We start from the raw sequence: 24,898 nt of genomic DNA on the forward strand, positions 1-24,898 counted from the left end.
GCCTTCTCTTGAGCGGTTGGCGAGCGCGGGCCGTCGGTGCATAGGACCTCGTCGTCACCCTCCTCGGCGCCCTCATCCGATGACACCGTCGGCGACACCGAGTCGTGCCCCGATGACGCCGGTGACACCAACGGCGAGGCCAGCAGCTGAAGGATTTCGGAGCCATCGCACCAATCCTCCTCGTCGCTACGCGAGAGCAAAGACGCCCGTCGCTGACGAGAAGTACCGGCGCGATAGCCCCCTTCTCCCACGATCGCCTGTTGCTCCTCCAGGAAGGCCCTAATATACTCCATCTTCTTCCTGCCATCCTCGTGGTTGAGGCCGCGTTTCATCTCCATCTTTTATTCTTGCTACTTTTTCTTGCGTTCTTTCTGGTGATAATTACCTTCAAGTGTTCGTTGTTCCGTTTTCCACCCGCCTATATACACGCGTATATGCATTGCCAATCGTTCCCTCTACCGGTGCCGGTGCTCCGTGTTTCGGTCTCTCTTGCCTGGTTCTAACGGTTGTTGCGTTTGTAATCATGGCCCTCAGCCTCGTCTCTCTGCCGGCCGCGCTCTCTAACGGCATCTTTCCCGCGCTCTCCGCTCTCTATCCGATTTCGCCTTATCCCCTTTTTTTTTGATACTGTTGTGTTCTCGCCGCGTTTCTCTGTTGGCTCATGGATAACACTTTTCCATCTTTGATGGACCCACCCCCTTCCCGTTCATGATTATTTTACTTTTTATTCCCCCATTTTATTTTTGTTTATTTACAATTTTTATTTAGCCCTTTATTTTTGTTTATTTTAATTGCTATTTAATGGATTAATGGATTGCTAATTATTTACTTTTAATTGTTATAAAAATTGCTATTTATTCTTACATGCCACCGCCGACCTGTCTTCTTCATCCCGTGCTGCTCGGACCCTCCTTGGCTTGGGTGAGTTCTCCCGACCCGGATGACTTTTACTCAACCCTTTCTCCCCTTCCAGCTCGCCCTCTGCCCTCAATGCGGGCCACTTGCCGCGATTCCGCTCGTGAACAATGGGTCCTCCGACCCTCCGCCCGGGCTGGAATCTTGGGCTCACATCCCAGGGCAACTCCTATGCGCCACTGGCCGGACTCTTTTGACAGGTGTCTCCCTCACACAGTGGCTCGGACCCGAGGATCATCCGACTCCTCGCCCGGTAGTCCACGCATGAGCGGCACCCGTCGTTACGGCCTGACGCTCGTAGTTGCCCCGTGAGTCCGCGTTGAGGCGTGAGCCTGGCCCCTGGGGTTTTCCTGGTCATCCGCTGTCTGAGATTACACTGCCCGACCCTGGATTCGCCTCCCAGCTTTGGGTGACGCGTTTCCTGTTCAGGTTTGCTGAGCTTTTCCTCTTCACGTTTTATTTTCCTTTCTTTTTACTAATTTTCGCTTTTTTTTTCAGATTTCTCCAACCACAGTCTTCCTGTTCGCCTTTTTTTTTTTTTTTAATCTAAGTTTATAAGTCCATCACCCTGCGTGCTGACGAGTCTCGTGCGTGTCCTGCGCGGCACCCTTCCCCAGTGTCCTGCGTGGCACTCTACCGTTCCTGGTCCTGCGTGAGCCTTTAGGGCGACCTATTACAGCCATTCTCCTTCACCCCTGTGTCTCTCGCTCCTCGGGTTGGGGTTTCAGATCTCGTATGTGTATCTCGTTCTCTTCTTCCTGTCGCCCTCCTTTCTTAGGTTGCAGATAACCGGGGATATAAAGTCCTCTATCTGGTATGGCCCATCGTACCTTGGTGCCAGCTTCGCGGCGAATCCCTCCGTTGCATTGGAAAGGTGCCGCTGTTTGGCCCACACGACCTCTCCCACTTTGGGTCTCCACGGTCTTCTTCTCAGGTTGTAATGCCTGGCCTGATCCTGGGCTGCCCTATCCAAGTGGCGTCGAACCAACTGAAACAGCTCCTTTAATTTCTTGGCATTTTCATCCGGCGTCTCTGTGCCTTGTCCCGTGCCTACCGTCTCCTCGTCATATAGGGCCTTTGGCAGCCGGGGTTCCCTTCCTTGCACCATGAACGCCGGTGAATATCCCGTTGTATCCGACACTCCCGAATTCATGGCCAGCATTAGCTCCGGCCATTTTTCATCCCAACACCTTTGATCACCCTCGGTGAACTGAGCTATCATGTTCTTTACCGTTCTGTTCGTTCGCTCTGTCGGATTCTCTTGCGGCGTGTATGGCGCCGTAAACTGGTGGCGAACTCCTAGCTGCTCCAGGAATCTTGTAAATGCCCTGCTTGCAAACTGCACCCCATTGTCCGTAATGAAGACTTTGGGCGCCCCAAAACGGGCTATTATGCGCTCTCGACAGGCCTTTATTAGTGCCTCTGCTGTGGCCTTCCTCAGCGGCACCAACTCGGTCCACTTGGAGAATCGATCCACCAGCACCAACAGCATCGAGTTCCCATGTTTCGACCTCGGCAGAGGACCCACAAAGTCCGCGCATACCGTTGCCCATGGATCTTCCGGCACCTGTGTCAACATTTCTCCTGCCGCTTGTAGCTGACTTGGCTTAAAACGAAGACATAGTTCGCACTTCCGCACGTAGGCCCTCACGTCCCTGTACATCCCTGGCCAGTAATATCTTGCCGCCACCCGTGCCGCGGTTCTCCTTCCGCCGGCGTGGCCTGCTTCCGGGCTATCGTGGCTTTCCTTTAAAACCATTTCTCGGGCATATTTCGGCACACATAACTTCCACGAGGCGACTTCTTCGCTCCCTGCCCGGTGAGGAATGTGCCGGTACAAGTTTCCCCCCTTCTCCACATAGTCGGGGTACTTCGGGGATTCTTTTCTGATCTTTTCTACCATGCCCTCTAACCACTTGCAGGGCGGCTCGCCTACTGGTTGTGTTCCCTCCTCATTTCTTATCCGACGGCCTCGCTCCTCCACCGGTTGTCGGGAGAGTGCGTCGGCTACCACGTTGAGCTGTCCTTTCCTGTACGCGACTTCAAAGTCGTAGAGAGAGACATTGCGAGAAAAAATAAAATTGTTTTCTTGATGCTGGCTATAATAATAATAAAAGATATAGTCATTCTCTACGATTTTGGTTTTCTCATATCTTTAAAATTGTGGATGCCACAGATTTTCGTCCTTTGTGGGGGCGGAAGTGGGCAGGGCGAAGTTTTGAAATATTTTTGTAGCAGTGACATATCACAGAAGTCTGGATCCAAAACATCGTTGCTCTAGCTCTTATAGTCTTTGAGCACTAGGCGCTAATAGGGACGGACAGACGGACAGACGGACGGACGGACGGACGGACGGACGGACGGACGGACGGACGGACGGACAGACGGACAGACAGAAAGGGCTCAATCGACTCGGCTATTGATGCTGATCAAGAATATATATACTTTATGGGATCGGAAACGATTCCTTCTGGACGTTACACACATCCATTTTCACCACAAATCTAATATACCCCAATACTCATTTTGAGTATCGGGTATAAAAAGCTATAGAGTGAGCTAAGAATCCGTCGCTAGGTGATAGGTTTCTTAAAGCATTCTTTAGGAGGTCTCGCGAAACATAACTACATTTTAGAAGCAATACATTTCCACTGCCGGGAACAGCGGATGTGGGTGATGAATTTTTCCTGACTTCTTGCTCAATGAATTTATATCTGACGTTGCAGGTCAGGAAATGAAAAAATCCCTGCTCAAACTGCATTTTATGGCACATGACGCAATTGCAAAACGCATCCGGCGACCGTTTTCCTTTTTCTAAATCAAATTTCCAACGACTGGCTAGTGATTGCCACATCCTGCTTTCAGCATTAGCGGGAGTCCCCGGAATCGAAAAGGAGATAATAATTGGATTGGAGCTGGTCTACATCTAGTCTTTAATCTCCTACGCGTTGCATAAAGTTATTCAAAACCAAATCCTGATTGCTACAGTAACTGAACGAAGAGGAGATACAAATTGGATTGGTCAGCTTTTTATCATACAAAACCTGTGGCATTGGACTTCCACATATACATATGTATATGTATATACTAATTTTTTCGCTCCACAATAGGGTACACAACACGTATGCAGCGCTTTTTGGCCTTCGCCTCGTTTGAAATTCGATTTACATACACCTCTGGCCAGGAAAATGGCCTTACCAAGGTTGGGGGAGCGCGAAAAATACGGAAAATTAAGAGCTACATAAGCATGATAATTGCTTGACAACATTTTACCATTAGACTTAATTAAATTGTCAATTGAAATGAAATCGTTAACTGAAAAATGGGGACTGGGCGACGGTGGCTGCTGGAAGTTGCAGGAGAACGAGAACCCACTTCAATTGAAGGCTGCAGATAACGTGGTAATGACTTTAAATAGGAAATAATGAGACTTTCAGCTTTAGCGCAGCGCATCGAAGAGATTTCGTACAATACGGTGGCATCAACTTAATTAAGTCGGGAATAGCATCCTTTGAAAACCTGTACCGACACCAACTGGCATCAATGGCAGACAATGGCCAGACCCAGACCCAGACCAAGACCCAGACCACACAGGGTGTGGGTGTAGCTGTGGGTGTGAGGAGCATGTGACATTTTCAGAGCTGGGCCAACAAATGGGTTCAGCCTGGGCCTGGTTCTACAGCAAAACATTTTGGCCTTCGCCATCCATAAATTTCCAGATCGCAACTTTGCTCTTCGGATTGCTTCGAGTTTATTGTACGTACTTTGGCCCCAGCAAATACGAGTATTTAAAGCCTTTGGCACGTACCTCTTTTATCCGAAAGTTGGCCCATTGAAGAGGCCTGGACTGGCACCAGCTGTTCATTTTTGTTAGGCCGTTGCCAAGTGGATTAGCGCAAATATTTTAAATTTCTGTTGGTCGGTCCACAGACAAGAGTGCTGAGAGGCTTTACTTTGCGGCTTAATTAAACTCAATTATAATCGTGTTGACACTTTTGTTATTCTGTATTCTGTAGTTGTTTTTTTTGGGGCGAAAGCAAATTAAAACTTCAAACTTGATAAATGCCGAGTGCGAACAAAACTTCTGCTCCATTATGGATTGTTTTACCTGAAGATTAGTTGGGAATCTCGATTGCAATTACTCCAACGAATCTCAATGCCGGAGAGTGGTCCAACCACAGGAAATTTAATTGCTTTCGAGTGGGTTTCAATTACGCAAATTGCATTAGACATCACCACGCACAGATTCCCAATGAATCCAAACATATAGTACTCTTACTCAGAAAAGGGGTCCATTCTATATCCTCCAAGGCTGCCGCACTTTGACCTGCCTGCTCTACTCAGGTGGAGGCTGGTGTGATTGATTTGATTGCTGTCACCGACTGGGATGACAATCCATCCAATTCAATGAGCTACTCACTTTCGCCTCGAGTTTGTCCTGGGTCTTCCAGCTGTCCTTTGAAGTCCTCGTCAGAGGTATCGCTCCCGGGCGAAATGAAAGTCGTTTACATTTTTTATCAACTTTAAGTGGAAGATTATGGAGGGCACTTCGTGCTGGTTTTCGTACAACTTACCCCTGGGAACGTTTTCATAATTTTCTACCTCCAACATTGCCATTCATTTCCCATTAAATGTGCCGTGCCCCAGGACGGCTCCCAGGACCCCCAGGGCGGCGGAAGATGTGCATTTATCCATTACCGTTGACGTTGCTGTCGACTCTCCTCTCCGCTCGAATCACCCGGTTAAAATGTAATTATCCTGCCTGGACTCGGCACTCCATGGCGTTGCATTCCACGTCTGAAATTCAGCCATGTCTTAATAGCCGGAAATCGAGTTGACTTGCCCTATGCCCTGGCCAAATGCATGTGGAATGAACTCGTTCGGAGAGTTATGGCTGTGAATTCAAGTTAATTGAATATCTATAGACGTGCATGGTGCCGAAGCAGAGGGGCCTCGCATAATTGTCGGCTCATTAAACGATAATGCAGCAAAATTGATGCCCGGCCTTTTTCCATTCCATTCCCCATTTTTGGGGGAAATTGAATTTCATAAACTTTCCGATGAAAAACAGGGTTGCGGGGGAGCCTCCCCAGGGAAAATCCCAGCAACAATTAGTGCGCTCTGTCTAGGGAGTGCCCGGCTTCGGAAGTGGCAGGAGCCCCGAGAAGCGGCAGGAAAGTGGCCGAAGTCACCGACGTGCCGTGCCTTGCCGTGCCGTGCGTCAGCTGGGGAAAATCGAAACCAAAAAGTTTGCTTATGCTAAGAATGCCAGCGGAATTGCTGGCAGGAGGTGGAGTGGGAGCTTGGAGCTGGGAGGCTTGGGGGCTTGGATGCTGGCAGGATGCGGCTCTCTCTGATTCCATTGACATCAGCAACACGGCCACGGCTGTTGTCATTCAAGTGTTCTAATCAATTCTGATTTAATTTTACGCCCAATTAAGTGTGAAAAGCTTTTGATGTTGGGCACACGTGTGCGAGCGGCAAATGGATGCAGACAAGGACTCGCAGGGGCGAAGTCACACAAGCGTGAGCATTGAATATGCCACAGATACATATGTGGGGTCGGTCCTTTGCTCGCCCGAGTCCCAGTTAGGCTCTCACACTTGAATAAAGCCATTCCAGACATCAATATTTTCATCCTTCCCTGGTTGGGCTATTTGTACTTACCGCTGCTTCTGTATCCACGCTGTGGCTTCCGCACCCGCTCTCACTGCTCCACGCTTTCACACACTTTCCGTATGCATCTCTCTTTCTCTCTCTTTGTGTATCTCTAACCATGGAACAACTTTCTTCTTATGACAGAGACAGACGTGGCAGATAGTTCCGCCAAGACATTATCCAATAATCTTTATCAACAGCCACAGCCAGCGCTGTAGCATCCGCGCCGCGTGCCGACCTCCACCTCCAGCTCCAGGTTAAGTTTGTTGGAAACTTTAGTCTGCATGACAGTCGATCCGATATCCCTGTGCATTTGGATTTGTTTGCAGGTATCGACAAGGCTCAAGACATTTTACTAATTAAATATCAATGTAATTTTCCTTCCATTTGCCTAATTTACCGCTGTCAACAGCAAGACAAACAATATTGTAGTCCAAAAGAGTGTACACACTGGCCGCCCAGGGCTGTCACGCTACGATAAAATAAAAACAGCTGTGTCGTAAATGTGCGATTAAAAATTCAACGAAATATTTGTATCCCCGCGAAGCTTGGTTTTTGGAGATCAAAAAGGTCTTCCATATCCCGATGTCTCCGAAGATAGGGCTTATCCGAAGTCCCTTCAAAATGGAAGAGCGTAATCCGCTTTTACATTAAATCGGATTTAAATATAAACTCTATAGCGGCAGATATTCAAATTTATTTTCTTGGAAATCCTCACAGAAATTTTAATGATTAAATTCCAAGTGCTCTTAAAGATGGGAAACCGAACCAAACTGTCGTCTAGGGCCTGAAATTGTCCAACTCCTGATGGCACTTCAGGTGACGGCGTAAACGCCATGCTCCGCCTGAGCGGGGCCAGGAGGGCCCATGGAGTGGGGCCATAAAACAATTTTGTTGTAAATTTACGATACCCCCGGCCATGTATGACAGAAGGTACATAAATACTCGAACACATAAAGGCACGGGGCAGGAGGCAGTCGACATTTTCTTTCCACCAAGAAATTAGCAAAGGATGGAGGGTAGGAAACGAAACGAGCTCCATTGCTCCACCATTCTTTTGGAGGAATAAATGTTTTGTGTTTATATGGGGGTTTCTTTCATTGTCCTCCTCACAGGACAAGTGTCTTTTAATCAAATTACAATTGGGGTTAATTTAATAAACTCTCACTTTCTACCTTTCACAGGATCTGTTCTATCTTTCATGTGTGTCCTGTGGCTGTTTTAAATGTGGCTGGCGCTGTGCCTCTTGCAAATAATTCACTTTCTTTTGCCTCTTGTAAAGAGTGTGCGGTGTGTGTGATTATGGGGTACGTGTTCGAGTGTCTGTATGCTACGGGTGTGGATGAACATTATTGGATTGCATTGAAAGAACTGGTAGCTTAGAAATAATGTATCGGCACTGGCTTTACGTTGCCTAAACGTAACGCCCAAGAGAACTAGTCCTCTGATCTACTATAATTGTTGAATACAAGTTGCTTAATCAGACGCACCAACTGTGCATAATTTTGTAAATTTTTTTTTGGGAGATATTTCTTTAAACTTTTTTTTTCTTGATTTTTGCCATTTTTAAAGTCTATCAAACAAAATTTAGAGCTGAACTGCGTAAAAGAAACAATTTAGAAGAACTGAAAAAGCCGAAATGGAAACAAGTAGAAAAACGATGTTTCTTTTTTTGAACACCAAACGCTGGCACGGCCCTGTTCGATGCGATTCGGCTCTGATTGGTTCCGCTTCAGCTTGAGATCGGTCTGATTTGGCCAACTGATTTGGGGAAGCAGGAAAGCGCTCCCGATTTGCAATAACAACTAGTAATACACGCATATATACGGCATGATATATATGTAGGCAATGGTAAACGAAAGACAACTAGTATTCCCTGGGGCTTGGTGGTGTGGTTGTGTTGCACCCATGTCGAGCAATCGGAACCCAGATAGGACTGGGCTGAGTTCCTTCGCTGAGGTGTGTGTGTGTGGTGTGGTGTGGTGCTAGTTTTTGTACGAACATATTTGCTTTCTAACTTATTTCCCAAATTGATTTTGATATTCCTAAATTCCGGGATCCTAACTGAATCCCACTCTCCACGTCAAGGTCCCTCAAGTGTGCTTCTGTAGGTGTCTATGTAAGTGTTCCAGGTGAAATGCGTTGACATGTGTGAGTGTGTGCGTGTGGGATGGGCTACCACTGCGCCGTTTCTATCTCCGGACTACGAACGCCGCTCAGTGGACAATGAGCAGGTTGTTCTCATTGAAGCCGGCGGAGTGTCCGGCGTTGCGTACAATGAAACAGGATCCATCGAAGTGCATGCGCTTCTCATTGCGACTACAAAAGACAGAACAGAACGGAAGTTAGCAGAGCAGGATGACGGGTGAGGGGGAGGGGGAGGTTGAGAGCATCGGTTTGACACTCACCGAACAAACAGATGCGAGGTCTTGCCCAGAGAGGCAGTGCAATGGATGCCAGGTGTGGTCAAAGCGGCCGATCCATTGCCGGGACTGGTGCGAATCAAGCACTTGTTGTCCACACGAGTGACCTTCACCAGGCCATCGGCTGCCTGGGTGATGCAAAATCCGTTTATGTCATAGATCTCAGTGCCATCCTCGGTACAGGTGTAAGCTGAATTGGCAATCACGTCATGGGCTTCAGCCATATAAGAGGGACCATGCCGCGAGTCGCTCCGAGAAGTTCGGGAATTAAATCGAAATTAGCCAAATAAGAAGCGATGCAAATGGCCGGGGGACTCACTCATAGAACACTGCCAGGGTGTAGTCCTTGGTCAGATCGGTGAAAGTGTCGGTTGTGGTGCGCGTCCCGGCTGTGTCCACCAGGTAGATGAGAGCGCACGACTCGCTGGTGAAGCTCACACCCTTGTACCACATCTTGGCATAGCGACTGTAATGGGAAGATAATTCAAAGCATTCAAATATGCCACGTTGGGGTAAGGGCCATTCCCACTCACACAAAGTTATTGCCCTTCATGCCGTCGTAGGTGACTATTTCGACTTTAGCGCCGCTCTGCAAGATGCGTCCATTGGGGTGGATCAAAGCCGAGTTGCTGCAGTTGCGTGATAGAGCAACTGCCACCATGCTGCGCTGATTGAGCACGCGCACCGCCTTGTCCAGAGTCATGTCAATGCTGCCCCATGCAAAGAAAGGTATTAACATTAGGGGTCGGTCTTAAAGAAGAGCCAAGGGGCTGGGGGCGTCCACACTCACCGCACGCCATCGCGGAGGCGCAACTGGATGGTGCCGTTCGTCATGGCAATGGGTCCAGAGCCGGGACATGCCGGCGGTGTGTGGTTCTCGAGCTCGAAGTTGCGTGGGCTGCTCACGCGTGCCAAGGCGTATGGTGGAGGGGGCATTGGAGACGGCAACTGTTGGGAATTCTGAGATTGAGCATAGAATCGGCTAGATTTACAGATATGCAGGAGCCCCTTACCAGGCAGTAGTTCTGCTCGTTGTCGAAGCCATAGGTGGGCGTGGCATTGTAGCGCCCTGTGAGTGCCTTGCCGTTGTGCGCCATTTTGCCAGCGTCTATTTCCTGCATATTCCCTGGCCCGTACTGGGGAGGGTTGGAAATGTGTATGCCCGGCAGTTGGACGTATGGACGGGCCGACTGACTGCCGACGGGGTAATTGGCGCACTCCTTGGAAATGCCGCTGGTGATGGTGTTGGTGCCAACGGTGGCACTACTAGCGAGACTGGAGCTGCTGCCGTGATCCATGTGGCCCACGGAGTCCGTGCCGGAGGACAGCGAGATGTTGCTCATGCGTTGGGACAGCTGCCCCCCAGTCATGCCGACACGCAAGCTTGCTTGCTAAGGGAGGGGGGGGATGAGAAGGCGAGAGGTAGTAGCGGAAGTTAGATCCGGAAGGAAATGAAGAGGTGAGGAAGTGAAAGTGCCAGAAAATAATTGAATACCGGCAGGAGAGAAAACGACAGATACGAGAGAAAGGGGCAGCAGCGCAGAAATCGAATGACTTTGCAACTGTTGCTAACATTCTGTCGACATTCTGTTAACGCATGCATATACTGTGAGGAACCGTGGTTCCCACAGGCCGAATTCGACCAAAGCATAGCCGGATAAAGGCGGTGGGACGGCCGGATAAAGGCTGATGGCTGGCTGGATAAGGCGAAGGTCAGCCCAGATACCCACGGATATCCGGGTGCGGCGAAGAGGCCAAGGGCCCCGAGAGGAGAAGTGTCCCGCTCTCGGAGCAAGAGAAACGCGAGAGGCAGAGGAGACGGCGGGATCGGGCCGGCAGCGATCCGACGCATGACCAAATATGGGCATGGGATTACGCCACCGGCCAGGCCCCGTTACGAAGGCCGTGGAAACCAGGAGACGGCGATGGAAAACTACCAACGCCGAGCCGGGGCCCGTCAAGGGGCTATAAAAGGAGGCTGCGGCGACGAAGCGGGTCTCTTTTTCCGTGGAGAAGTGATCGCGCGCGCACGTTGAAACCCCGCCGAAACGTAAAAGTAATACCCGGTACGGTTCGAAGAAGTGCAGTGAAGTGAATAGCAACAGGAAGACAGGCCCCGCCTGCCCCCAGAGTGAGTCTAAGTGAGTCTAAGTTTCAATAGCGGAGGTCAAACTGCCCCAATCAATAGCCTCAACGCTGCCACACCCGACGAGAGCCCACGCGTGGTGGAGATCCATAGATAAGCTGAATTGTAGCATCTAGCCCTAAGTCCTAATATAAGTACGAATAAAGAGAGATTCGATTAAAGACGAGGGGGAACGTTGTGAGTTGCTGCCTACACCGCAACTCTACAGTTATACCCGATACTAAGTCAGTATGGCTCTCCTGCGGCAGACGCCGCTAATATTGAACCACACGACAAAGAGTGCGTGCGAGAGAGACAGAAAATCAGTATGAGCGTGACGTCGGGCGCTGCGTGGCCACTGCAAATTGATTTCTTGCTTTTGGCTACAAAAATGATCCGATCTGATCCAGATTCAGCAATCTGGTAGATATAGTCATTATCTATGATTTTGCGCTTTTAGTTTTCTCGAATGTGCAATATTGTGGATGCAACAGATTTTCGTCTTTTGTGGGGGCGAAAGGGGGTGGGGCGAAATTCTGAGATATACGTTTTATAGTGAGATCTAACAGAAGTGCGGATACCAAATTTGGTTACTCTAGCCTTAATAGTCTCTGAGATTTGTGGATGCCCCAGATTTTCGTCCTTTGCGGGGGCGGAAGGGGGTGTGGCGAAATTTGGACACGAAACGGTCAAGGTCCGATATCACAGGAGTGTGGATACCAAATTTGGTTGCTCTGGCTCTTATAGGTTCTGAGATCCTTGAACTCATATTTTGCAATTGGCAAAGCCGACCCTGAAACCTGTGTGTTAGAGACAGAGCGAGAAAGAATGAAATTGTTTTCTTGATTCTGGCTATAATAATTATACGATCTGGTTGAGATTTTACACTCTAGAACATATAGTCATGCTCTACGATTCTGCGTTTTTGGCTTTATCGTATCTTTAAAAATGTAGATGCCACAGATTTTCGTCCTTTGTGGGGGCGGAAGTGGGCGGGGCGAAGTTTTGAAATATTTTTGTAGCAGTGACATATCACAGAAGTCTGGATACAAAACATCGTTGCTCTAGCTTTTATAGTCTTTGAGCACTAGGCGCTGAAGGGGACGGACGGACGGACGGACGGACGGACGGACGGACGGACGGACGGACGGACGGACAGACGGACAGACAGACAGGGCTCAATCGACTCGGCTATTGATGCTGATCAAGAATATATATACTTTATGGGGTCGGAAACGATTCCTTCTGGACGTTACACACATCCACTTTTACCACAAATCTAATATACCCCAATACTCATTTTGAGTATCGGGTATAAAAAGGAAGGTCTTATCATTTGTCGTTGGGGGCAACAATAAAAATACGTTGCGACGAATCGGCCGACCGCTGAGCGAGCCCAGCAAACTCAAGCGAACCAAGAAGCAGGTCCGTTACAATTGGCGCCCAACGTGGGGCCTACAACGACAAATAGTAGGACAAAGGGAGGAGAAATATAGACGAGAGAATGGGGAAGGGACAATGGATCCACCGGTTGAGAAAGGAGGAGCTTGTCCAATGCGGCCACGCCTTCGGCGTGCGGCTGGAGGGCACAGTGGACGAAATGAGAAGAACATTTAAGGAGTGGATGAGGGAACACGAAGATTAGTCGGAGTGGGCCGATCTGATTGAGCTATGGGAGTGTCGGGCGGACAGGTCCTCGCCGACACCCCGGGCGGACGACAAACAAGCCGCGTACGAGCACCTGGCACCCCCACCCGGCGCAACCGCGGCGGCGCTGTGGAGGTCCCCAGTCGACATACAGAGAGAATTGATCGCGAGTCTCTCAGTGCCAAAACCGGAACGCTCGCACACGGGGACGCCTAGCAGGCCCCGCCACCAAGGAAGGGATCGAAGCCGAGAGACCGAAAGAGGGAGAACCGAACCAGCCACAATACGGCCAGCACACCTGGACTACGCTAGAGTGGCGAAACAGGTGAGACAGTGGTCGTTCCGGTTCGACGGGACGACGAAGCCTCTCGAGTTCTTGGAGCAGGTCGAGTGGTCCGCCGAGACGTACGGTCTGGATCCGGATCTGATCCCAAGGGCGATGCCGGAGCTGCTAAAAGGGCGGGCGCTGATGTGGTTCGTGGCGAACAATCGACAGTGGAGAACGTGGAAAGAGTTCTCGTCGAGCTTCCAGGCTTACTTTCTGCCGCGGGGATACTTTGAGAAGTTGCTGTAGGAAGTGAGGATGCGGAAACAGAAATGGGGCGAGCCATTCAAAGAGTATATGGTAGAGATGCAGACACTTATGCGACCCCTGCAATGCCCCCAAGAGGAGCAGACGGAGCTGATTCGTGAGAATAGCATGCCCGATCTGAGAGCGTATATGAGGCCGCACCGGTGCAAGGACCTCGACACCATGATGGAACTGGCAGACGAGTTCGAGGCGTTGGAGAGGGACCGCCTAGAGTTCCAACGGGAGAATCCAACCGTGAAAGCCCGGGCAGCGAATCCCTTCCACAAGCCAGCCGAGACGACGGCATGTCGGCGATGCAAGGACAGCCCGCTGGACGGAGCAGCACGGGAGGAGAGGGGAGCGCGTGTCATTATGCCGACACCGACCAACGGCAATATCGAGAACGGATATGTCAAGAATCCGGCCCAGGCGTGCCGAAGGTGTGGGAGCGCGGATCATTGGAGCCGGGAGTGCAACGGCCGACCTCTCACCTACTGCTGGAGATGCGGAAAAGTGGGCATCTCGGCATGGCAATGCTGCAGGAAGACGGGAAACGCCCCACGACCCACGCCGCGGAGGGCCGTGCCAGGGTCGCAAGAAACGGTCCCTCAAGCCTAGTCGGCAGGCTGACCAGCGAGGAGGAACAGTTATCCGCAGTAGTGGAGGTCGCGGGCATGGAGCTGCAAGCCACGGTGGATACAGGAGCTACCAGCAGTTTCGTGAGCCGCGAGCTGGCGGACCGACTAAAGGGTGAAGGCCGGGAGGCGGCGGCAAAGAAAAGGGTGAGGTTGGCGGATGGCCATAGCCAGGAGGTCACGTGCCAGATTGAAACGAAGGTATGCTTTGGGAACAAGGAGATCCCAATGGTGCTACTCGTATTAGTGTTGGGATGGGATTTTCTCCGCGCGGTCGGGGCAGTGGTGACCTGTGCAGGGCACAGGGTGGTGATCCCTGCCCAAGATCGGGAACGAGGAGACCAGGAGGAAAGACTGTCCGTGGCGAAGGCCGAAGCTGGAGACACGGCTCCGGAGTCCGACAACGAAACGGACACGACCCTAAGAGTGGCCGCCAGAGGGGTGTCAGCGGGCATGAGGCAGAATGAGGGGGCGAGGGAAGAGCCAGTGGAGGAATTCTTAGCCCGAGAGTTAGAGGCATTTTCCAAGATCGAGGGGGTGTCTAATGTGGCGGTGCACACAATCACCATGAGTGACCCGCAACCGATTAAGCAAAGATATTACCCGAAGAACCCCAAAATGCAGGCCGAGATTAACCAGAAAGTGGACGAACTATTAGAAATGGGATGCATAGAGCCGTCAAACAGCCCCTACAGTTCGCCTATAGTGATGGTAAAGAAGAAAAATGGCAAATGGAGATTGTGCGTGGACTTTCGTCAAGTTAACGCGAGATCAGTAAAGGACGCGTACCCAATGCCCAGGATCGATTACATCCTCGATCAACTGCGGGAAGCGAAATTCATAAGTAGCCTAGATCTGAAGGATGGATATTGGCAGATCCCCCTGGCCGAGAGCAGCCGGCCGATCACGGCGTTCACGGTGCCCGGAAAGGGGCTATACCAATGGAAGGTGATGCCGTTTGGGTTACACTCCGCGTCGGCCACCTTTCAACGGGCGTTAGACCAAGTGATTGGGCCAGAAATGATGCCGCACGCATTCGCGTACCAGGATGACATAGTGGTCATCGGGCGAACAGAGGAAGAACACCGAAGAAACCTGAAAGAGGTGTTTCGACGGCTGCGCTTGGCTAACCTGCGGCTGAACGCAGACAAGTGCGAGTTCTTTAGGAAAGAGCTGCGGTATCTGGGCCACAAGGTGTCCGGCGAGGGGATATGTACAGACCCCGAGAAAGTCGCAGCCATAGCCGAACTGAAACCGCCGACAAATGTCAAGGAGCTGAGACAGTACTTGGGAGTGGCCTCATGGTACCGGAGGTTCGTGCCCGACTTCGCCACCCTCGTGCAGCCCCTGTCCGGGCTCCTCAAGAAGAAGACGGAATGGGTCTGGACAAAAGAACGGCAAGAAGCGGACCCCGTGCTGGCGTGCCCCGACTTCTCGAAGAAGTTCATTCTGCAGACAGACGCCAGTGATTACGGGCTGGGTGCGATTCTCACGCAGGAGACGGAAAGGGGCGAACGGGTAATATCATATGCTAGCAGGACGCTGAATGGACCCGAAAGGAACTATTCAGCGACCGAGAAAGAATGTCTGGCCATTGTATGGGCCATCCGCCGGTTGAGGCCATACTTGGAAGGATATCGCTTCAAGGTGGTCACGGACCACATGGCTCTGAAATGGCTAAATAGCATAGAAAGTCCGTCGGGAAGAGTGGCGAGATAGGCATTAGAGCTACAGCAGTACGAGGAAAGGACAGCTCAACGTGGTAGCCGACGCACTCTCCCGACAACCGGTGGAGGAGCGAGGCCGTCGGATAAGAAATCAGGAGGGAACACAACCAGTAGGCGAGCCGCCCTGCAAGTGGTTAGAGGGCATGGTAGAAAAGATCAGAAAAGAATCCCCGAAGTACCCCGACTATGTGGAGAAGGGGGGAAACTTGTACCGGCACATTCCTCACCGGGCAGGGAGCGAAGAAGTCGCCTCGTGGAAGTTATGTGTGCCGAAATATGCCCAAGAAATGGTTTTAAAGGAAAGCCACGATAGCCCGGAAGCAGGCCACGCCGGCGGAAGGAGAACCGCGGCACGGGTGGCGGCAAGATATTACTGGCCAGGGATGTACAGGGACGTGAGGGCCTACGTGCGGAAGTGCGAACTATGTCTTCGTTTTAAGCCAAGTCAGCTACAAGCGGCAGGAGAAATGTTGACACAGGTGCCGGAAGATCCATGGGCAACGGTATGCGCGGACTTTGTGGGTCCTCTGCCGAGGTCGAAACATGGGAACTCGATGCTGTTGGTGCTGGTGGATCGATTCTCCAAGTGGACCGAGTTGGTGCCGCTGAGGAAGGCCACAGCAGAGGCACTAATAAAGGCCTGTCGAGAGCGCATAATAGCCCGTTTTGGGGCGCCCAAAGTCTTCATTACGGACAATGGGGTGCAGTTTGCAAGCAGGGCATTTACAAGATTCCTGGAGCAGCTAGGAGTTCGCCACCAGTTTACGGCGCCATACACGCCGCAAGCGAATCCGACAGAGCGAACGAACAGAACGGTAAAGACCATGATAGCTCAGTTCACCGAGGGTGATCAAAGGAGTTGGGATGAAAAATGGCCGGAGCTGATGCTGGCCATGAATTCGGGAGTGTCGGATACAACGGGATATTCACCGGCGTTCGTGGTGCAAGGAAGGGAACCCCGGCTGCCAAAGGCCCTATATGACGAGGAGACGGTAGGCACGGAACAAGGCACAGAGACGCCGGATGAAAATGCGAAGAAATTAAAGGAGCTGTTTCAGTTGGTTCGACGCAACTTGGAAAGGGCCGCCCAGGATCAGGCCAGGAATTACAACCTGAGAAGAAGACCGTGGAGACCCAAAGTGGGAGAGGTCGTGTGGGCCAAACAGCACCACCTTTCCAATGCAGCGGAGGGATTCGCCGCGAAGCTGGCACCAAGGTACGAGGGGCCATACCAGATAGATGACTTTATATCCCCGGTTATCTGCAACCTAAGAAAGGAGGGCGACAGGAAGAAGAGAACGGCACACATACGAGATCTGAAACCCCAACCCGAGGAGCGAGAGACACAGGGGTGAAGGAGAATGGCTGTAATAGGTCGCCCTAAAGGGTCACTCAGAACCAGGAACGGTAGAGTGCCACGCAGGACACTGGGGAAGGGTGCCGCGCAGGACACGCACGAGACTCGTCAGCACGCAGGGTGATGGACTTGTGCACTTAGATTAAAAAAAAAAAGGCGAACAGGAAGACTGTGGTTGGGGAAATCTGAAAAAAAAGCGAAAATTAGTAAAAAGAAAGGAAAATAAAACGAGAAGAGGAAAAGCTCAGCAAACCTGAGCAGGAAACGCGTCACCCAAAGCTGGGAGGCGAATCCAGGGTCGGGGAGGGTAATCTCAGACAGCGGATGACCAGGAAAACCCAGGGGCCAGGCTCACGCCTCAACGCGGACTCACGGGGCAACTACGAGCGTCGGGCCGGAACGACGGGTGCCGCTCATGCGTGGACTACCGGGCGAGGAGTCGGATGATCCTCGGGTCCGAGCCACTGTGTGAGGGAGACACCTGTCAAAAGAGTCCGGCCGGTGGCGCATAGGAGTTGCCCTGGGATGTGAGCCCAAGATTCCAGCCCGGGCGGAGGGTCGGAGGACCCATTGTTCACGAGCGGAATCGCGGCAAGCGGCCCGCATTGAGGGCAGAGGGCGAGCTGGAAAGGGAGAAAGGATGGAGTAAAAGTCATCCGGGTCGGGAGAACTCACCCAGGCCAAGGAGGGTCCGAGCAGCACGGGATGAAGAAGACAGGTCGGCGGTGGCATGTAAGAATAAATAGCAATTTTTATAACGATTAAAAGTAAATAATTAGCAATCCATCAATCCATTAAATAGCAATTAAAATAAACAAGAATAAAGGGCTAAATAAAAGTTGTGAATAAGCAAAAATAAAATGGGGGAATAAAAAGTAAAATAATCATGAACGGGAAGGGGGTGGGTCCATCAAAGATGGAAAAGTTTTATCCATGAGCCAACAGAGAAACGCGGCGAGAACACAACAGTATCCAAAAAAAAGGGATAAGGCGAAATCGGATGGAGAGCGGAGAGCGCGACGGCACTCACACAACCAGGGGAAAGATGCCGTTAGAGAGCGCGGCCGGCAGAGAGACGAGGCTGAGGGCCATGAGTACAAACGCAACAACCGTTGGAACCAGGCAAGAGAGACCGAAACACGGAGCACCGGCACCGGTAGAGGGAACGATTGGCAATGCAACGCGTGTATATAGGCGGGTGGAAAACGGAACAACGAACACTTGAAGGTAATTATCACCAAAAAGAACGCAAGAAAAAGTAGCAAGAATAAAAGATGGAGATGAAACGCGGCCTCAACCACGAGGATGGCAGGAAGAAGATGGAGGATATTAGGGCCTTCCTGGAGGAGCAACAGGCGATCGTGGGAGAAGGGGGCTATCGCGCCGGTACTTCTCGTCAGCGACGGGCGTCTCTGCTCTCGCATAGCGACGAGGAGGATTGGTGCGATGGCTCCCAGTTCCTTCAACTGCTGGCCTCGCCGTTGGTGTCACCGGCGCCGTCGGGGCACGACTCGGTGTCGCCGACGGTGTCATCGGATGAGGAGGAGGAGGACGACGACGAGGTCATATGCACCGACGGCCCGCGCGCGCCAACCGCTCAGGAGAAGGCCAGATGGAGACGGCAGCAAAGGGTGGAGCCGGAGACGAGGAATGGAAGGCCGCTGACCCTGCGCGACAAAATCGAGGCGGTGAGGCGGAGGTTTCAGGAGGCGACGCCGGAGGAGAAGCGCCGGATGCACCAAGTGCGGAGGGACGAGCGGATGGAGGCGCGGCGGCGACAGGCGGAAAGAGCCGCCAGTACGGAGGAGCACGGCCAAGAGAGCGACGAGGCGCCGCCACCCCCACCATTCCGGGTGGTGCTGCCGCCGATGCAGCCCCGGACCGACGAGGCGGAGACCGAGGGAACGCCGCCCCAGGCCACGGGCTAGCAGGCTACGAACCCAGAGGCCGAGTGGCAGCGGCGGCTGCAGCAGGCCGAGGAGGAGGAAGGCGAGCTGTGGCAACCTACGCCACCGGCCGAGGATGACGAGGGCCCCGAGAGGCGGCAGCCGCAGGCCGAGGAGGAGCAGCACCAGCAGCACCAGCAGCAGCAGCACCAGCAGCAGCAGCACCAGCAGCAGCAGCAATAGCAGCACCAGCAGCAGCAGCACCAGCAGCACCAGCAGCAGCAGCACCAGCAGCACCAGCAGCTGCATCACCAGCAGCAGGGGCAGGAGCAGTGGCAGCAGCAACCACAGTGGAGGGGACCGGAGGCGGCCGTAATGGGACCGTATGTATCGCAGGAGGTGCGGACCGCCGTGCGCCAGGGGATGGTGTGGCACCACCAGACCCTGCACATCACTTGGGCCTCGGGCCCGCCCCGAGCGAAGCCCAGCCAGAGGCCGGCGCCCGGGTGTGGGAGGAGAGTCCACGCGAAAGCAAGAACAGGGACCCGCGGAGGGCCCCCACGACCTCAGTGGCAGCAATGGCGACGGCGGAGGCAGCGATGCGGACTGCAGAAGCGGCGAAGGTGACAGCAGAGACGCAGGCCGCGGAAATGGCGACGGCGGTCCCGACGGCGACGGCCGAAGCAGCGGCAGCCACGGCGACGGCGGAGGCGGCGATGCGAACGGCAGTGGAGGCGACGACGGCAGCAGGGACGCAGACCGCGGAAACGGCGACGGCGGTCCAGACAGCGACGGCCGAGGCAGCGGCAGAGGCGGCGACGGCGGCAGCAGGGACGCAGACCGCGGAAACGGCGACGGCGGCCCAGACGGCGACGGCCGAGGCAGCGGCAGAAGCAGAGACGCGGGCCGCGGAAACGGCGACGGCGGCGACAGCACCGACGGAGGTGGAACTCGAGGCGTGGGAGCGCGGACCGTGGGTGTGGCCCGCACCGGAGAGGTCGACGGCGGCCGAGCGCCCGGCTCTGAAGTGGCAGGCCTCCTGCCCGGAGCCCTGTGCAGGAGCGAAGCGACCGGCCCTGCAACGGCAGAGCTCGGCACCAGCAGCCACGGTCCACTGGACGGTGATCCCGCGGGAGGAGTGGCCGGCGGCGGTGGTCCGCGCGCAGACCCAGATTCGCCTCGTGGGTAGGAGGGTGACATTGCGCATTGCGATGTCGGCCACACGCACGGAGGTGTTCCGCGAGCAAAAGTAGGGAAAAAAAAGGGGAAAGGAAAAAAAGAGCAAAAGAAAAAAAAAAAGAAAAAAATCAAGGGCGAAAGACGCGGGAAGAAAATGAATAAAGAGAGACGAAAAAGAGAAAAGTGGAATACTTACTGGGGAGAGATATCGAGTGGATTGCCTAAACGCCCCTACACCTTATCGATAGGCGGGGATTCGGCCCCAGCCAGAAAATTGCAAGGGCTGGCAGCGCCGCCCGAGCAAAGGCGCCAGAGGGCGCCAGGGCGCCCGTGATCCCAGATGCAGTAAGGAGCGCGCGTAAAATGGGGCCGTTTGAATGAGGAAAGCACACTCCGTCGCAAGGTCGCGGAAAACGGGAGTATTCCGCTGCGGGAAGAAAGCGGGGGTGTGAGGAACCGTGGTTCCCACAGGCCGAATTCGACCAAAGCATATCCGGATAAAGGCGGTGGGACGGCCGGATAAAGGCTAATGGCTGGCTGGATAAGGCGAAGGTCAGCCCAGATACCCACGGATATCCGGGTGCGGCGAAGAGGCCAAGGGCCCCGAGAGGAGAAGTGTCCCGCTCTCGGAGCAAGAGAAACGCGAGAGGCAGAGGAGACGGCGGGATCGGGCCGGCAGCGATCCGACGCATGACCAAATATGGGCATGGGATCACGCCACCGGCCAGGCCCCGTTACGAAGGCCGTGGAAACCAGGAGTCGGCGATGGAAAACTACCAACGCCGAGCCGGGGCCCGTCAAGGGGCTATAAAAGGAGGCTGCGGCAACGAAGCGGGTCTCTTTTTCCGTGGAGAAGTGATCGCGCGCGCACCTTGAAACCCCGCCGAAACGTAAAAGTAATAACCGGTACGGTTCGAAGAAGTGCAGTGAAGTGAATAACAACAGGAAGACAGGCCCCGCCTGCCCCAGAGTGAGTCTAAGTTAAGAGGTGATCCACAGTTGCCGGCGGAAGCTAAGAGGGGAGTGCGAGACGTAGAGTGCGGATTTGCGTGGCGGGCCAAAGCAATAGCGGAGGTCAAACTGCCCCAATCAATAGCCTCAACGCTGCCACACCCGACGAGAGCCCACGCGTGGTGGAGATCCATAGATAAGCTGAATTGTAGCATCTAGCCCTAAGTCCTAATATAAGTACGAATAAAGAGAGATTCGATTAAAGAAAAGGAAGGTCTTATCATTTGTCGTTGGGGGCAACAATAAAAATACGTTGCGACGAATCGGCCGACCGCTGAGCGAGCCCAGCAAACTCAAGCGAACCAAGAAGCAGGTCCGTTACAATACATACATACATACATATATGTATTTACATACGTGTGTGCGTTTTTCCCAATTTGCATTTGATTTTTATAGAAATTAACCAAACTATTTTGAATCGTATTAGAAGAGAAGAGAAGAGGGGGAATAGAGAAGGAAAATTCGAATATTAAAGTCGGAAAGTAAGAGAGCAATGGTGGAAAAGAGCGAGACGGAAAATAAGAAGGTCTGAAATAACAGGAGAGGGCAATGAGGTGATGTGGCAATGCTGCTGTTGCCGAGCTGTTAAGACTGCGGCGGCTGTTAACTCGCTGTTGATACCCTGCTAGCGCGATGATGCGGCAGTTTTGTAAAACAAGATGTCTGAAAATTGAAGAAACTTTCACGTTACTGCTTGGAATTTCAGTTACCGGCGATGGGTTGTTGGTGTAGACGGATCGCTGGCGCACCCCGTTGGCCGGCTTGGTGGGCGAGCGCAAGATGTTGATTTTGTCGTTCATCTGAGCACGCGACAAGAAATCCTCGGCATTGAAGATCCCCACACGGGCGCCCTTCAGGCTGCTTACTTGCGACACCGGCTCCTGCTGGGAAGTCTCGCAGTCCGATGACTGGCACTGCGCCTCCTTGGTGCTGACCTTGGGCTCAACGGACTTCGGCTCGGTGACCATTTTGATTTGGCAACTTTTTTCTTCTCGCTCTTTCTTTTCGTCAAGTGAGTTCACAAGACCGGCGTTTGTGTGTGCGTGCGTGTGTTCGTGTGTGCGGCAAATGCGAAATTTTTCACTTTAAATATGTGTGAACTTACTTGAGAACACGCGCGTGCTAAATACAGTTTTAGAATATTTTGTTCGACACTTCTCACTACGACTCTGAGAGGAATTTTAATTTTTATATTTAATTTTCCACTTTACATGAGCTCCGCTCGCTGGCACAATTTTCGAAAGGATGACTGTTCGGATTTTCACACTGAAAGTCGTCGCCTGCTCAAACCGGAATTCAAAGTGAAAAGCAGAGCTGTCTCCCGTCTATAATCGGAGCGATATTCAGGGCTGCATTTCAATGTTGTATGGATGTAGATCAGATACTAATTACTGTACATTTTCGTATTATTAATGGTACTCCGTGGCTTGAATCTTGAGCTTCACAAAAAAATGGTTTACCAAATTACCAAATGGTTAAATGGTAAAATGTTTAATTCGTACACTGCTCATTTTCACCTTGTTCGATCCTTTCGGATTCCTGTAAAGAAAATTAAGCAAATACAATTCGTTCACAGACTTGCATTAAGGCGCCGCACTGACGCTGATCTATCCACAAGCCTGGAAAAAAGTATTGACCCGTCATCGTTTTGGCCCATAGTAACTTCATTCTGGTCATGGCTATTTGTGGAATACTTCTGGCAGTCTTAATTTAATTTGGATCTCTTCCATAAGCTGCGTGCACTGCAACTCTCTCTTCCCTAACTCCTCTCAAATCTGATTTCCTATAGATTATTAATTGGTACTTTGTATCGTTGCCCAGCTAGAAATGGATTTAAGTCAGCTTGAATGCATTTCCGTCGGCCTAATCCTATTTCACGCTTCTAGAGTCGGACAAATGAAGTTTGCCAGCATCAAAGTCAAGCAAAATCGAATTAAGCAACAGGCGCCGCTCCCAACAGCATCAAGCAGAAGCTTTAAAGCATATTAGAAAATTGAAAAGTCAGCCAAAAGAGTTGCACTTGGCCATGTAAAAGTACTGTGCTGTGTGCTCGATGGTGGCATAAAACTGAAAGTTTCAATTTTCTGAAGTGCTCGCCTTGGCTCGAGAAGGTTGCGAAATGCCAAGTGTCAGTGCCAAAGGAGGCGGCTAAGCACGGAGGAGCCTCATCTTGGTGTGTTACTGCTGATGCAGTGTATCGCATATCTGCTTCGTCAGTTGGAATTTCTGGCATCATCTTTACGTGAGGGTACACACTTGTGTCCTGGAATTTGCATGCAAAATATAATAGTGCTAGGTGCCCATTTATGTATGTACAAGCTAAGCTCTCTATAGCGGACACATGGTTCCAGTAATTCAATCCGTACTATCCATATAGTGTAAGTAGCGAATGTGTACAGCTTTTGTTAGATGTTTGGTTCTACCCAAATTGTCGGATTAGTGCGGATAATGCTGGGGGGCTGTTGACAAATTAGCCAAAATTTAGAATTTGGCAGGCCCTGAAGGACGCCCGTCCGCGCTTGTGGCAATGAAAATTAGCTGAGACATCGCACGTCTGGTGTGTGGGGGAGTGTTATTGTTTTGCCACCTTGTAGTCTGGATCGTAGAGAACTATTTTCGAACGGTTCAGTTCAGTAGGCAACCCTGAACTTCTTGCGAATCGATTGACAACTATGTATATCCCCTCGCCTGCTCACATGATTGATGCTGGCTTTCACTTTTTCGGCTAGAGAGCATTGACTTCCACATATACATATGTATGTATGTATATACTAATTTTTTCGCTCCACAATAGGGTACACAACACGTATGCAGCGCTTTTTGGCCTTCGCCTCGTTTGAAATTCGATTTACATACACCTCTGGCCAGGAAAATGGCCTTACCAAGGTTGGGGGAGCGCGAAAAATACGGAAAATTAAGACTTACATAAGCATGATAATTGCTTGACAACATTTTATCATTAGACTTAATTAAATTGTCAATTGAAATGAAATCGTTAACTGAAAAATGGGGACTGGGCGACGGTGGCTGCTGGAAGTTGCAGGAGAACGAGAACCCACTTCAATTGAAGGCTGCAGATAACGTGGTAATGACTTTAAATAGGAAATAATGAGACTTTCAGCTTTAGCGCAGCGCATCGAAGAGATTTCGTACAACACGGTGGCATCAACTTAATTAAGTCGGGAATAGCATCCTTTGAAAACCTGTACCGACACCAACTGGCATCAATGGCAGACAATGGCCAGACCCAGACCCAGACCAAGACCCAGACCACACAGGGTGTGGGTGTAGCTGTGGGTGTGAGGAGCATGTGACATTTTCAGAGCTGGGCCAACAAATGGGTTTAGCCTGGGTTTTGGGCAGCAAAACATTTTGGCCTTCGCCATCCATAAATTTCCAGATCGCAACTTTGCTCTTCGGATTGCTTCGAGTTTATTGTACGTACTTTGGCCCCAGCAAATACGAGTATTTGAAGCCTTTGGCACGTACCTCTTTTATCCGAAAGTTGGCCCATTGAAGAGGCCTGGACTGGCACCAGCTGTTCATTTCTGTTAGGCCGTTGCCAAGTGGATTAGCGCAAATATTTTAAATTTCTGTTGGTCGGTCCACAGACAAGAGTGCTGAGAGGCTTTACTTTGCGGCTTAATTAAACTCAATTATAATCGTGTTGACACTTTTGTTATTCTGTATTCTGTAGTTGTTTTTGTTGGGGCGAAAGCAAATTAAAACTTCAAACTTGATAAATGTCGAGTGCGAACAAAACT

At 51.6% G+C, this 24,898-nt stretch overlaps 1 protein-coding gene and 1 long non-coding RNA gene across 3 annotated transcripts; both read right to left on the bottom strand.

Moving 5' to 3' along the window:
* Nucleotides 1–8,386: 8,386 nt before the first annotated feature.
* On the bottom strand, nt 8,387–22,231 carry LOC117194388. Of its 2 annotated transcripts, XM_033398964.1 has the most exons (7): nt 21,845–22,231; nt 10,010–10,387; nt 9,787–9,956; nt 9,530–9,706; nt 9,316–9,462; nt 8,982–9,245; nt 8,387–8,892 (listed from the first exon to the last, which is right to left on the bottom strand). In XM_033398964.1, exons 1-7 carry the CDS (start codon nt 22,100–22,102, stop codon nt 8,790–8,792), a joined length of 1,497 nt encoding a protein of 498 aa, XP_033254855.1. In that variant the 5' UTR covers nt 22,103–22,231; the 3' UTR covers nt 8,387–8,789. The 2 variants fall into 2 exon arrangements, with proteins under 2 accessions (XP_033254855.1, XP_033254856.1); XM_033398965.1 differs by lacking the exons at nt 8,387–8,892; nt 8,982–9,245; nt 9,316–9,462 and having other exon boundaries at nt 9,501–9,706; nt 9,787–9,944.
* On the bottom strand, nt 17,054–17,355 carry LOC117194390. Its single transcript, XR_004474812.1, has 2 exons — nt 17,312–17,355; nt 17,054–17,243 (listed from the first exon to the last, which is right to left on the bottom strand). It is a non-coding gene; the product is annotated as an uncharacterized LOC117194390 (long non-coding RNA).
* Nucleotides 22,232–24,898: the final 2,667 nt, after the last annotated feature.

The sequence above is a fragment of the Drosophila miranda genome, assembly GCF_003369915.1.
Source record: "Drosophila miranda strain MSH22 chromosome Y unlocalized genomic scaffold, D.miranda_PacBio2.1 Contig_Y3_pilon, whole genome shotgun sequence".
NCBI classification, from domain to species: domain Eukaryota; kingdom Metazoa; phylum Arthropoda; class Insecta; order Diptera; family Drosophilidae; genus Drosophila; species Drosophila miranda.

Excerpts from the sequence above, each read along its gene's own strand:
- LOC117194388 (XM_033398964.1), bottom strand. The coding sequence starts at position 22,102 with ATGGTCACCGAGCCGAAGTCCGTTGAGCCCAAGGTCAGCACCAAGGAG. Across the intron at positions 9,707-9,786 it reads CGCCTCCGCGATGGCGTGCG|CATTGACATGACTCTGGACA; the intron begins GTGAGTGTGGAC and ends TGCATGGGGCAG. Across the intron at positions 8,893-8,981 it reads ACCTCGCATCTGTTTGTTCG|TCGCAATGAGAAGCGCATGC; the intron begins GTGAGTGTCAAA and ends TGTCTTTTGTAG.